The 15647-nt window shown below is 40.9% G+C and overlaps 1 protein-coding gene across 1 annotated transcript in view; it reads right to left on the bottom strand.

The window, feature by feature from the left end:
- The window catches only part of AGBL4 (ATP/GTP binding protein like 4), a gene marked incomplete at its 5' end in the record, with an annotated part of 872835 nt that overhangs the window by 405917 nt on the left and 451271 nt on the right, over nucleotides 1–15647 (bottom strand). The window contains one exon of the mRNA XM_017743442.1: nucleotides 13959–13998. Coding sequence (XP_017598931.1) covers nucleotides 13959–13998 — 40 coding nt within the window. The remainder of the gene's footprint in view (nucleotides 1–13958; nucleotides 13999–15647) is intronic.

The following is a 15647-nucleotide window of genomic DNA, read 5'->3' as shown; positions in this document are numbered from 1 at the left end:
CTCTGTAATGAAATGCAATGCTGTGAGCAGTGAGTGCCTCTCTGGATTTCTTTGTCCAAGGTAAGTCCATCACAGCTGAACGTTGCTCTTGCCAGCCACATTTTAAGGAAATCAGGAATATGCCAGTATTCTGGCTTTGGATCCAAATGGACCATCTGCCTGAGCTGCCTGCCCAAGTCCTGGACAGAGCAAAAGCTCAATTGCATCTGTCTTCTCTGTGTCACAAGAGCACACGACAGTTTCAGTTACAACAAAACAAAATTCAAGAAAAACAAAGCCATATTATTGTCACATCCACAAACATATTTGTAATGCTACAGCACCTGCACGTGCATCTGAGCTGGGCTGTGTGTCTGTGCTCCAGTGGGGCAATTTTTGAAGGTAACACCAGCATGGACAGGGTGTTTCTTTCTGGAACTGATCATCCATGAACAATGGATACAGATAAAACATGGGAGAAAATGTTCTGGCTTTCCCAGCCATTGATCTGTGACCCACAGAGCTGCCTCAGGTGACACAATGGTATCGTTTAAAGTTTCAGGAACACGCTGCAGATTTCCAAAGTCATTCAGCTGTTTGCTGGGTGAGGTTCGAAGCTACATTGATGAGCTCTGCAATCTAGTGCCCAGCTTTTCAACTGTTCATATAGATAAGTCCATATAGATACTGTTCATATAAACAAGGGCTCTGTTTTGCATTTAACTTGGCAAATAAAGAAAGACCTAAATACACAAATATACAAAATTTAATCCAAAGTGTCTCCTTTGCTGTTGATATAAAGTTTGCAATAAATAAGAGATAAAACATGTAAATATTTGAACAAAAATATAATTAAAAGCAATGAGAGAAACTCCTGTTTTCACAGCTGGTCATTGGTGCTAATTGCCAGCCTCACATTTCATCTTCAGGACTCAGTTGATAAAGGTAACCATGACATATTTTCTGTCAAGAAGCCGTTCATTTCTATAAAGATACATATCCCAACTTCACTCTCCCAAAACAGCAAATTCATTCAGATTTTGCAAGACATATATGTGCTGCAGCTTCACTGATGCTCATGTAAGGGATCTGCCTCACTTGGGATACGTGCAAAAGCTTTTTGTTACTTGTTGGAACTTGTTTTTTAATCACCTGCTATTGCTTTTTCAGCTTCTCGCTTTCCAATACAACTTAAAAACACTCAACCTCCTACTAAGTCCATTCCCCAGCAACAATAACTCTGTTAGAATGAAAGTTACAGGAAGGATGCTCCTTTACTACCAATAATTTAATTGTAAAAGCCATCTTGGTATCCTCACCCTCTGTACCCAGCACCAAGTGGACAAGGCTGGGAGGCTCCTCCACTCCCTGGTATATCTCAACCTTGGTGTTGAGGAACTGTCTTCTCCTGGGATAAGAGGCTAATTTATCATCTCTATAATGATGCATGTTTCTTGTTTCGTCCAGCTGCCTTCTTTGGAAGAAATGGACAGCTAAATAGATTTAAATAGATTGTATCCTAATTAATAATTAACATTTAAAGCAGATATACAAAATGGCTCATAGCCAAGTGGGAAATAAACCCCTTTTCTTCAAGCTACGATTAATTTCTTCTAGAGACGAAATGATAAGAAGTACAAGAAAATATTTAGAAACATTTATCTGCACATTGAAATAGAGGTATTATGACCTGAAAAATGTATGGAAAGTTTCCTGACATCTGGTCCTCCTCGATAATATTCTTCCATGGCACTCAAACAAAATGCTGAATATCAAAGACACCACAAAGCTCTGCCTCCTATACCATAAAGTCTGCTTTTCCTTACTCTCCTTTTTCCTCTCCTTTTTCTAAAAATTAAATAAAATATATTAAATTAAGCCAGTGGAGGAAAAAATCCCAGGATTCAGAGGAGAAATGCATACATTTCTGCTTACTCTCAGCAAAGTCTGAAGAAAAGTGAGATTGGACACTGACCAGTGCTACAGACCCTCTTATAGCAAAGATTGCAGGGCCACTTTGCTGCCACTTTTAAGCTCCAGGCTGCTCTTCTGTGAATATAGAAAGGAATATTCCGCGGCATTTGAAGACAAGCCTGAAAACGTGCATTACAGATCTTTTTTATAATAAATAAAGCATTCTTCCCCCCAGAACTCCAGCAATGCAATTCAGTACTATTAAACTCAGTGCTTACATTTGCATTTACTCAATCCCTTCCTATCCAGAGAGTATTTCCTCTTCCCTCCAAACACGGCTGCTTTAATCCCAAGGCCCAGAATACAAATATGTCTCAGCACTGACAGCAGGAGCAGAGGCCAAGGAGCCAAAGCAAGACCTGTTAAGTCTCATGGCTGCTGTCACTCCCTCTGACTCAGGTCTCCACAGATGATATTTCCCTCTAGCCTGCATATTTTGGGAACAACAGGCAGAGATGGGATGGTACCATGTGCTCCACATGGCTCTTGACATATATGGGGCCCTGAGGGACCTGATCTAGGGAAGGGGTGGCCTCCCTGCACACAATGATTTTTACTGTCCCTCCCAGTGCAAGCCATTCGATGATTCTGTGATGCATTTCATGTGGAAAAAACATGAAGGATTCAAGTTCCCGAGGGAGACTGCACCCAGCAAAGGATTCAGCTGCTGATGGATCCACTGTAATAACCCATATAATTATAAATTGTTATCTTGAGCCAAAGCCTACAGGTCAAACTGGCCAAGAGGCTTCAAATGAAAGCTCACATCATCTTTGAGTAAGTGAATATTAAAAGAAAGGAAACAGACTTTATTTTTAAGGCTGTGCTAGGCAAACATCTCTTGCAGAAAGTGAATAATAAATATGCTGCATGCCATAGTAATGTCCGTGGGGGGAGGTAAGGAACTGCTATAAAACACAGTATTCTAACTACTACAGATGTTGCTGCTAGAATTTACAGCTATCCCTACGTGCTTATCTCTCCTCACCAGTTTCTATACATTGAATCACATTCAAACATGGGCCATTTTAAGCCATCTTTTTATTATTTTAACCTTTTTTTTTTTGAGCTACAATTAATTTCTTCTGTGCTATTCTGTAATGTTAAATAGATTCAAGACCTGTATTTACTAACCACATGCAATCCTATTTTGGCACATGTAAATTCTACGTGCTTATCTCTCCTCAACAGTTTCTATACATTGAATCACATTCAAACATGGGCCATTTTAAGCCATCTTTTTATTATTTTAACCTTTTTTTTTTTGAGCTACAATTAATTTCTTCTGTGCTATTCTGTAATGTTAAATAGATTCAAGACCTGTATTTACTAACCACATGCAATCCTATTTTGGCACATGTAAATTACATGCAAATACATTCTAAATTAGTTTGTTTATCACTCCAGAATTCTAATCCAAAGGTTTTGTTTTTTAAATTTAGTTTTTATTCTGACATGTTTACAAATGAGTTTGACTCTGGAAAATAACTTAATAAACTCAGGGTTAGCTATGCAATTAGAGGAGGCATCTGGGAACCATAAAACCTGGAAAACAATATTTACATCTTTTGTACATCCCAGATTCCACTTTTTTTTTCCCTCCCTTAAATTAATCATTTCAAAATATTGCTGTTATTTTCGTATGAGGACAAACAGCAAGAACTCATTTTTATAACCAATGACCCCTCTCTCCAACAAGCAATTCATAGGGTAGCACTGGATAAAATGCATAAAGTAGAAGATTTCATTATAAAAAAAGAGAAAATGAAAAATAACTGAATTAACATTGATCATGACTTTTCAACAGCATTTCTTATTATTACAGCCAGGCAAAGTCTCCTGTGGGCAGTAAAGCTTTCCCATGTATTATTAGCCCTCTACAGAAAGCTATGAAAAGACACAAATCTGTTTTGTCAAAGGACAGAAGAGCATTTAGTTATAACAGAAAGTATGGTCATAATACATTGTGGGGTTAAAGGTGAAGAAAACAGAACTATAACACAAAGCCTTGAGAGAGTAATACCCCTGCAGTTAATTCCTGAGCGCCGCGGCAGAGCCGCCCGGGCTGCGGGGAGAGCTCGCTCCCAGCACAGCCTGACACCTGCACGGTTTGTATTTATCAGCAGCAGCACTGCTACATGGCAGCTGTGCTCGTGCTGGGTGCAAACACCACGGCTCCTGCTTCCAGAGGCATTTGTTGGGATGCCACAAGTGGCCACGCAGCCGGTGTGAAAATCAGCGCCGTGGCAGAGGTGTCCCCCGGAGGTGGGAACACCTTGCTTGGCTGTGCTGCTGCTGGTGGTGCAGCCCAGAGCCCAAATGAGACCATTTAGGAAAGTTTTCCAGTATATCGAAAGATATTTGAGTGCTCAGATAATAAAACTCGAGTCCGTCTGCTGGAACGAGGGGGTTCAGTCCAGGATCAGTGTGAAGTTGCTCTCGCTGTCAGGTTTGCCCAACCTTTGACAAGAATTAGGGGTTTGGGCCAAGTCAGCTGCAATTTAAGTGCTCTGGATCAGATTCCAAAGAAAATGCGCAGCAGGTCTAAGTGAAGGTTCCTTTTGCATCCAGCCACAGGCCCTACACCCTCACAGCTCCTGGAAGGAAGGTGGGTTCAGCACAGGGGATGGGCAGCAGCACAGCAGAATTTTGCATTTGATCACTGCGAGGCTCCCCAGAGGATGAGCAGGAAAATCAGGGTCTCCATGGATAATCCTTCCTTCCTTCCTTCCTTCCTTGTGCAACAGGGCAGGTAATATAATAAAGCATCAAGAATAACACAATCTCCTGCTGTCTCCTAGGTATTTTGAAAACACTTACTTTCATTTTGATTCCTATGGCCCAGAAATGCAACTCTCCGGTTTATGTTGCCTCCCCCCTTACCCTCTCAGCCTTGTGCCCCTTCCCCTCCTCTGCATGGCTCCTCTGGCAGCACTCTCTGTCCTGGCACCCACAGCATCTTTGCAGTCCAGTGCAGGGTCTTGTGCAGACACCACACCTCCTGCAATGTCAGGAGCAGACCGTGGTGTTAAAACAGTATTTCACCTTCCTTTAGCCCGCTCCTTAAGGACACTGCAGTGATACCACTGCCTAACAGTCCTCACGTTATCTCATTTAGCAGCAGCTCAAATGATTCCCTCCAATACTGCACTGAGCTGTGTGATGAAAAAGTCACTTTTCCATCATGGCTCATGCTGCACTTACAGTCTGAATTCACAGAACCAGCACACCTTCCCCATTCAACCTAAATTCATTCTGAATTCATAGAACCAGCACACCTTTCCCATTCAAATCTCTACAAAAAATTCCTTTGTTACAAGCTCAAAATAATAATAAGGGCTCTGGGTTATCCTTTCTTGTGGGTTTCCCTGTGACCTTGGCTGCCTGCTTTAACAGAAATGTTCTGCATACAAAGAAATGAGCCTACTGGCAATCCTTAGAAACAAATGAGCTTAGGAAAAGTCCTTTGTGCAGTTCCAGCTCCCCTCTTCCTCAGCCCCACTTATTGTTGCTGTATAATCACCACTGTTTTTGCCATTTTCTGTTACATCAGAGATTGGAGGAAAGGGGGAGCAGAGACACAGTTCTATGAAAACTATATTTTATTTTTGACATTCTCTTTCCATGTTTCCCATCCACTGCCCTGAGCTTTGTCTACTTAAGTTGCCAACTATTCAGGAGCAGCTTGGTGTCACTGCATCCAGCAGGATGACACCCCTGTGGTCTGGGGTACGTGGATGCTGCTAAAATAGGAGTGAAGCACAGTTGCTGCATGTGCCTGGCTGGATTAAAAAGAAGTCACAAGCTAAGACTCAGGCCCAGGTGCAATTCAGCTGTGCTGGAATGACAGCACTCTAAAGCCAGTGAAAAAAAGGACTTGGGGTTATCTGTCTGTGGCACAGCACCCAAGTAACGGGGCTTGGAGGCATCTGGCCCCACACTGGTGAGTCTGCAGTGCAGCTCCGCTGTTCAGGGCTCTGCTGGCTCATGCATTTCTGCACTGTGTTCTATTTTGTAGTGTCAATATAATCCTCTGCTGCTTTCTAGATATTTAATACACTGATTTCCACTTAGTCTTGTTCAGGTCACTCAGCAAGAAGAAATGTGCCTAAGTGAAGAGTGACAGGTGACCTTGAAAATTAAAATTTCATTAAAAAGGAAGAATGCTTTCCATCTTTTCTGAAAACATCTGATACTGAAGAAATAAGGGGTTTGTGAGAAAAAAAAGTTACTGTTTTAAGTTTTCCCTGAGCTTACACAAAAAGAGGAGAACAATACACCTGTGCACAGACTTGCTCATTTTCAGTCCCTCTAAATGAGCGAGATGCTCATTCTGCACATTGTGAAGTAAAACAGAAAGCATTGTGTGCAAACATTTACAGCATAAAAAGCCTTGTCACCTGGGATACTTGCTGCTTCTGAAAATTCTGATCAAAGATAAGAACCAAGACAACTCACTGTAATCAATTATGCACAGATAGTCCTCAGCCTATGTGCAATTCATAAAAATAATACTAAAAACGTAACTTGGATTTACATGCAGAAATGAAATATGGACATGGTCAGAACACTAATCTTCTGATTGCTGTCTTAAATTGGCAATCCTGGCACTTTGAGTGACGCTCTGGCTAGATACTGTTGCCTTGAAGAAGTTTCCAGCAGCCCTTCAGCAGCTCCTGCTTACACAGGAGGAGCTGCAGAGCCACAGCCCAGCAGGGGAGGTGACAGGAGGCTGCACCCAGGGAGTCAGTGCTGCAACAACTTGGACACGGGTTTTATGTCTGTGTAGGCAGAGATAATTAACCCACACACCCATCCCCAAAGCCCTCATGACGCACAGAAAGCCATTATTTGACAATCTGACCGAATTTAGCAGAACAAGACCCAGCTATATGCCATGCATAGCAGAGGGTCCCCTATATCTGCACCCCCTTTCCATGGACTGACCAGAGGCAGTGGTCACCCTCCCACATTATCCACTAAATCGAAAAGGGAAGTTGAAGATGTATCCGGGTGTCAGACAGCTATGAACATGCTACAGTTGTCATCCTCACAAATACCGAATTCACACTTCGACATCTTTTCTATGTCTTTTCCACTCACCCTTATAACAGTAAAGTCAAGGAATTCACATTGCAATATCAATCCTCTCATCAACTTTACACCCCTCAAAACCTGTAAAATGTTTAGATTTCCACATGGGGATTTGTTCTTGTTTGGCTGTAGCTGACATCCTTTCGTCACAGGTCTTACACATTTCTGCCCAGGTGAGCCCCAAAGAGTACCCGGTGACTTAATGAGCAGATCAATTACTGTTCATAAGAAAAGATACTGTCTCTTTAAAGGTTATTTGAAGGTTGATTGCTATCTTATTGCTTATATCCTGCAAATCTATTCAGCCTTATGAATGAATTTGACCTTTTTATACTTACTGGGGGAAAAAAACAGAACAGAAGTTAATTTAGAGCTCTATAATACAACACTTTTTCCCAGAGAAATGAAAGGGCATTCAAATCGATACCTGCACAATAACACTCTGATGAATGTTTGCACCCAATTTTCTCATTTTGCTAACTTGAGATTGGGCATTTTGAATAGTTCTCAAAGAACATATTCTTTATGTGCTGTGAAGTATGTGGTATTGTGTCCAAACAATGCTAGAGGATAATCATTATAGGAGTGTCACTGGGCCTGAAAAGGTCAGTTAGTTAGAAATGTCAGCTTTCAATGCAACTGTGCTGGACCTTCCCATGTAAGGATCCAATTAAAGGGACATGCCAAGGTGCATGGAAACACCATGGTGACCCAGAATAATAATAAGGGATTGTGGAAAAGCTTGATATTTTTCTTCAAAAGTAATGGATTAGCCTTTAGAATATCTTCTCTGCAGTCTTATTTTGACTTTGCAAATATCACTTCTTCTACATGTATCCAAAAAAAGGTCACTTTTTTAAATGCAAAGGTGGGGATGAAACAGACTTACTAAGAGTAAACGTTCTACAACCAAATGGGGATAAAGTTCTGGTTTCATTATTGAATCAAAAAAAGTGTCATTTCAGTAGAACTCAAAACTGGGATATTTGAGATGGATGTGGGTGATGTCTGGGGACACAGGTGGGGGATAGGTCAGGGGACAGGCAGAAGGATCAGGGAGAACTTATTCTCTTGGGACATGGTGTGAGGGAAGGGAAAAGACAGTGGGAACAGCAGCACCATTCAGTGAGTAGCAGGCTTCTCTGCAATTATTATTCTGGCAAATGGAGAAGTATAACTGAGAATTAGGAAGGTACTGATCTGCATGAATGAGTAATTACAAGCAACAATATTATTTCTCCTTATCACAGCAAATGGAAATTCTTACAGCTCTTCAGATACTGTAAAGATGAGAAATTGGATATAGTAAAATTTCCTAATTAGCCTCAGGACAGCTGAAGCCAACCTAATGGCACAAAAAAAGGAGAAGGAGTCCGCGTCTTCTCTCTGCTCTCTGTTAGTACAATCATCTTGCTAAAGTTTCATCAAGTCTGGAACAAACTTATTCCTGTAGCTTTATGGTTCAGCTAAGACAGATAGCATGGGGATTTCACTTTGAGCTGAGATTTTAGCATTTACATTTTATTTTTATGGTAGGGAAATTCTGTACTCTGTGTTCATCCAAACCATTTGGGGTCTATTGCCTTGCTGAGCAACAAGGTTCTGACTCCCCCAGTTATCTCATATTATTGTGGGAAAATGGGTGATTAATACCCAGTGTCTCAGCGATATGGGAAACAATACACTGAGCATGAAAAGACTCAATTATTACTGGAATTCTAAGTAATTTCTTTTCTCCACCACCTTTGCAAGTAAAACAGCATGTGAAGCCTCACTGACAAACATGAGCAGTGGTTATGTTAGGTTGTTTAAAATCTTCAATGCCATCCTCTGACACAGACCAAAATCAATGTGCTATTAATTAATAAGGACTTGCAAAAAAAATGTCCCTGAGTTTTAGCAGCAAACAACTTTCTGTCACATTTTATTACTTGGTATCATTTTTACTAATACCTGTCTCATAGCTTCATGACTTTGAGTTCATATTATTTTCATGCTTCAATTAGAAAGAAGTTGATAGCCAGACTATCCAGGAAGGTAATGGAAAAGTCTTGTAGCAGGGCTTAGTGGTGGAATTTATAGTTAAATGAAACTTTGAAATATACTATAAAACTTCTCCTTCCTTTACGTACTTTTACTTGAGGTCTCATAAGCAGTAATATGTAGAAATGCAAAACTTAATCAGCTAAAAAATATAGCAAATCCCACATATCACTTTATGCAATGCCAGGAGAGCAGAAATATATTTTCCTAACCAGAGGAAATTAACTAGGCAACAGTCCTATATCTATAATTTAAACCAGTAAAATATGTATGGCAGAAGCTAAAGCCACCTTAAAAGAATTCAGGGTAGCAGTATATCACAAATTAATGAAATGGAGACATTTTTAGAGCATGCAGCACTGATGATATTAAAGGGGGGAGAATATTTCACCACATAGATCAGACTGATAAATACTTTTAAAATCAAGCTTTTTTTTCCCGTTTAAAAGTGTAAGAGCTTGAATATTAGGAGGAAGCACACATAAGTCATTAACATTTCTGATCAAATCTCAATGGAGATTAGGATTATTTTACTCTGTCCCTGCATGTAAACCTCTGATGTGGTTTACACATTAGGAAAATCTGAGTACATCAAAAAGCAGGAATTATGGAGTCAGCACTTACTTTTTTCACCTAAAACAGAGCTGAAAGAAACTTTAAAAAATTACTTTATATTCCATACTGTAGCCAAGCTGGACACTACAGAATATTCAACTACCCCAGGTTTGTTAAATGCAATCAATTTACTGCTGCCAAATGTAGTAGGTTTATACACATCTGGGAAACATGCACCTATGGTGCTGATGAATTTCTCCTGACACTGCACTGATTTCAAGAGAATGTTATTTTAAATTGGCAGTAGAGAGACTCGTAGAGAAGGATAAAGCCCTGAGGATGGCTGAATCAAAGAGAATTTCAAAAGAATTTTCTTGATGGTTCTTGGATAATATCACATGTTAGCTATTTTCAAAGCCAATAGTTTCCAACACACTTCCATTTATGGTATCAATAATTAAAAAATACTTCAGTGGGAGAGGAACTTACCTTACTGAGAAGAGAAATTGGAAAGCTGTATTATTATCATAAACACAGGAGATGCAAAAAGCTGTGTCTCCATGGAAAAGCTATGGAAACAGGGGTATCTTATTTGCAGCTATTGAGTGGTTACCACAAAATGTGATGTGACTGCATGTGCATGCTCAAAGTGCTACTAGAACACGATCACACAGAAGTGAAGGGCAGATCCTCATCTCCTTTGTGCAACAAGGCCAAATTAAACTACCTCAAGCTTTGGTCCTAAACCTCAAAGACAACTAGAATAGCATTAAGGAAATGTTTTGGATCCAATTCAGAGGTAAATCTGGGTTTAAAGAAAATTTAAATTACCAAAACTTAAATCTCATTATGTCCCACTCCCTGCCAGCATGTCTCTGCCAGCTCCTAATGAATTTTTAACATCCTTCCCCCACCCCACTGCGCACATCAGCTCTGTCTCGGGCACCCTGAACTGTACAGCTGCACTCTAATTGTACCTCACATGTCAAGGGGCAAGAAGAAAGGAGTGTGGCGAGAGCATTGATAAATTTAACTTAACATTCCTCCAGCTACTCAGCAGCAAGGCAGAGCGGTGAACTCCCCTCCACATTTTACAGGGGTGTCAGTTACTTCAAAGGAATATATCTGAGCGCGAGGGAGCCTGGCTTGCTCCCAGCTTATGCATCATTTGTGTCCAGCTGCTTATAGAGATCCACAGCAAAGCAGAGACTTCCTCCAGTTGGAAGCGTGTGGAGCTGTCCATAGCTGCTTTATTAGGGTGCTGGAAGAGGTGAGCACTGCATGTTGCACACAAACCGTGTAGTTGGAGCTGCAGCTCCAACCATCTGTATTTCTTCCTGTTTCTTTTATTTTTCTCATTTTTGCCCAGACTTGTCTCAGTCCAGGGTATAGATTAATGATCTATACCTGCTCAGTTTAACATGCAGATGTGCTTCTAAGCCCAGAACCTGTTCAGCCAGGTTTCAGGAAGCCAAGAACACTTTGCTTGGGGGTTGGAAGTCATGTGGAGCAGGGCAAGAGGCAGCGCTGGGTCACCCTCGGTGTGGGTTCAGCACAGCACAGGCGGGGGGTGGTTCAAGGAGCAAGAAACAGGCACAAATTCTGACCCTTCGGTGATTCCTGAGGAATCATGCAACAGCCATGGCCATGGGAAGCAGTGTGATAACAGTTATTAATGTGATAACATTAATTTTCTGTGATCCCACAAACTCTCTTCAAGTGTTTTGGCACCTGAGTCTCAGCAACACTTAATTTACATTAATGGCATTATTTTACCTTGCAATTAATCTCATTAATTGGCTGATCAGTTTTTGGAAATTGTTTTAGGGGCACATGGAGAACAGTTGTTGCGCTACCTGCAAGGGATCACCATCAATTCTTGACTAAAGGTAGAAAAACTAGTTCAAGAGCTTCACACACACACAAGAAAGAGAGAGGATATTCATCTTGACAGAGGTGCAAATCACAGAGGTCACCTTTACTTTTGAAGCCCTTTGTCTATTCTTACAATTAAGCAATAGTGTTTTGGTGGCCGACGCCCCTTGTGGGACGCAGAGGACTTCCACAACTCTTAACTAAAGCTGTGTGACCTCTGCCAGAAGCAAAGGCTGCCTGCCTGCGGCAAGGTGGAGAACAGAAACAAGTCCCAGAGGATTGGCAGGTGCAACTAAACAGCTCAGCCCCTCATTTGAATCAATAAATTAAGGGTTGACAGTGATTATGGCTGATCTCAGCTATCATAACTGATATCAAGACTTTTGTAAAAGCAGACTGTCAGTGTCAGATCTTAGAGCTAGGACTCAAAGAACTAAATATTTTAAAGTAGCAGTCTCCAAAGACAGATAAAAGCCCCAAGGCTATGATTTATTTTATTTTATTTTTGTATTTGTAGGGCTGAAACTAGACCCTTTAATCACAGGCTGACATTTTCCAATCCTACCAGGAATTGAGTGCCTAACTTTTTCAACCCCTTTGAAAAACCTCAGCTTTAGGGTCTTTGGTAAGTTTGACCTGATCCAGCACCAAGCTTCTTTTGAAAATGCCTCTACTGAAAGCAAAACTATAGGCACTTTATTATGTAATCATGAACAAGCATTATTTTTTTTTTCCTATGTGTCCAGTTACTGTAGATTTCTGGTTAAATATCAAAGGGTAAAACTTGCATTTCAGAAAAGGTAAGCATTGTAGAAAGCTTTTCCCCCTTTTAGTGCAGTGTGCCTACATACACAGTTATTGAAGATGCTTCCAACTAATTGCTGTGTTCATTTAGTAGATTGCTTTATTAAACAGAGATCTGAAGCTACAGCTACGTACTGTGATCACATCTATGCACAAACTCAACCCAATCAACCCTTTCACAGTGAATACTGTATCTGAAATTGTGAGGAAAGTATCATAAGTTTATTTTACAGAAAAGACTCGTTTTAAATCATTCTGGTCCCCAATCCTCTTTTTCTCTTATTGAAAAAGTGTCTGTGGACTTTGGTGCCCTTATCCAAGATCTGAGCGTGTGCTATGATTAAGACCTTCAGAGATCTTTTTTTTTCTTTTTCCTGTAGAAACAGGGAATGCTGAAGATGTGGAAAATGAAAAATGTGCCATGTTTGTCCTTGAAGTTACAGTTAGAATAGTGACAATGGCTGTATCACACTGTATTGTTGCTTTTATCAGCAAGTGCCCTGAGCATACATTAACATAATTGCAAACTGCATGAAAAGTGAACATGCAAAAATGTGATGCAATTGCCAATAGCCTCAAACATCTGTCCCAACAAAGTGTTCCTCCTCCTTATTTTAATTCTTATTATTTTAACAAGGTTAGTGAAGGAGAAACCATGTCACAGATTATATCTACATTTAGAGTGTCAGAACAATTATTGATGCAAAATTGTTATCCAAGCAAATGTGTGTCACATTTTGTTCACTTCCCATAACACCTGTTCACTCTGCTAACACATTATTACCAGTTAAGGCCAGAATTCATTAGTCCCAGTTAAAGCCCACCTCAAAGCTTAATTCATACACACATCTGAAAAATGAACAAAGTTACCCAAAATATGGCACTGTTTGAGCAGGGCTTCATCTGAAGCTGATGGGCAGCAAACTTCTCTAGCAGCTAATGGAAAGAAAGTGAGCCAGGCAAATAGAAATAAATTAAAGCCAGCCAGCCTTAAGGGCTGAGATCACAGAGGAGCACAACTGAACCAACCTGCATTTCAACCACAGTGCTGAGACCTTCGAAACTCACTCTTGCCAAAGAGCCCCACACTTTCCCAAGAAGAACAAATTTTGGTTTATTTCCTCAACAGGCAAATGACAAAAGTCATCATGAAGCAGATAGTTTAAGGCATTTTAATTCTACCTAAATATTTTCTGACCCACTTTGGGGTTCTCTGCCCTGAGCCTGGATCTCATGTCTCCCACCTCACACATAGTGTCACCATCTCCAGACTCCCCAAACTGCTCCCGTTTGCCACCAAGGAAAGTCAAGCTTGCATTTCTGTGATACTTGAACACACTTTGTGAATTTGAGGGCATCTGCCCTGCAGATATACCACTAACTGTAACCCCAGGAGGCTTAAAGAAATATCAGCACTCCAATTCATAGAGTAAAGGTCTGAAGAGGCAGCTCTGTGAATGGATAAGTGCCCGGGGCTTTGCCAAGCACAATATAGCTGTCACTTGTTATTAGGTGAAAGATTTTCTGGGGAACAGTGGTTTTCATTTTGCATGTCAGAGACCAGGGAAAAAACACATTTAGACAACCATCTCTTTAAGAGAAGAGAAGAGAGCGGCGCGGCAGAGCTCACTTACCAGGGCTGGTTATTGTCAGGAGGTCAAGCCGCCGTTTCTGCTGAAAAACAAATTATAAAAGGAATTGTTAAAAGGGGACTAATTTTAGTGGGTCAGATTAGACCTGCAAAGTAAGTGCTCTGACATTTATAGCAGAATTAATTACAAGTTACATGGCTCACAGTAACTCTTTTGGAAGGGATCCACATGTACTTTATGAGGAAGAAAAACCCCTTCCTCAATCCTTTTAATGTGTTTTTATTTGGGCTTATAAAGTGTTACTATTTCTTTTTTGGATCATATACTTGAAATGGATAGCTGGAAGCACAGATGGACTGATATATTTATAAAAGTGATTTCTGATTCCACAGGGAAGAAGACATGGAACCAGGACAAGCAACTCTAAGTTCTTTATTCATATCAATCACTGACTCAATGCCTGTATGTGATCAAACACAATTATATCGCCTTGGGGTGAACCTTTCAAAGACATGTAAGAGGATCTAGACAAACTCAAGACTGATAAAAGGAAAGCTTCTTTTCATGCTGAGCTCAGTCAGACCATGGATCTCATTGCCACTGGATATCCCTTGCCCCAAAAGCTTGCCAGACTTGATCATCACTGGATATGTGTACAGACAGCAAAATACAGGGAGTTAATATGGCAAATAATCAAGTTTACACAGAGGACTGGTTTCTGGAAAGGCTGCAAACCTTCACAGGGCAAACAAACCGGTACTATGAGAAAGTTAGGAAAATTTTTGGCCAGGAAAAAGCTAGCCCACCAAAGCCTTTGTGATGGTGGGGTACATCTGAGGTTCCCTTTTCCCGTAACACATAGCCAGCGCTGTTGCCTACTCCACGTTCCCGGTCTTAGGTGATCTTTCCACCATTGCCCCTCCACAGCCTGCCACTTAAATCCATGTACTCCTGGACCATTATCATCTTTTTCTGCTTTTCTGTGGGCTGAGAGCTTTCCATCACAAGCAGGGCTTTCCCCACCTCATGGACAGACTGTTACTGCCCCTTCATCACGGCACTTTCCAACTTACTGTCTTCTCCCTAACTTTGCCCAACATCAGTGTGTCTAGCAGGTATTGAAGATTATACTGTCCAGTTTAATTTCTCTCTCCTAATTTGCTCAATAATGTCTGTGTTACTTTCATTTATTGTCAGCCCTATTGATCTTCTTCTAATCTAATTCTCATCACTGCACTCACTGTATTCCCTATGTGACAGCTGAAAGTCCTTGAGGAGGAAACATTGACCTGGTATTCCCTACCCTGAGCGCTCTTCCTTGGAAATCATGACTGATGAAACTCCTTTCCAAGCCCATCATTCCTCTGTGGTAAAGCTTCACTGGCTGAAGTGCATGGACACAGCTGGTCATCCACTGAACACACTTGAGCTATGCTGGGCACAACAGTGAATTTGGCCTGCTGGGAAGCCAAGTGGGGTGTCAGACTGGAAAAAACACATTTTCTGAAACCTTCCTGGCCTTCAGTACCTTACCTCTTATACAACACAAAATATATTTGAGAGAAAATTCCTATCTTTCTTTTTCCAGAGGTACTCCTTGTTCTCTTAACTCTGCTAAGTCATTCTGAGCATGACCTTAGCAGTGTGCTCGAGCACATTTGCTTTAGTTTAAAATACTGAGATCAGTGTGTGCCAAACCTTTTTCCAGGTGTGCCAGGGTAAAAGGGAGCA

This window comes from Corvus brachyrhynchos, unplaced genomic scaffold, assembly GCF_000691975.1.
Source record: "Corvus brachyrhynchos isolate BGI_N302 unplaced genomic scaffold, ASM69197v1 scaffold48, whole genome shotgun sequence".
Taxonomy (NCBI): domain Eukaryota; kingdom Metazoa; phylum Chordata; class Aves; order Passeriformes; family Corvidae; genus Corvus; species Corvus brachyrhynchos.
Note: the sequence above shows the minus strand (reverse complement) of the source record. Positions and strands in the feature narration are given on the sequence as shown.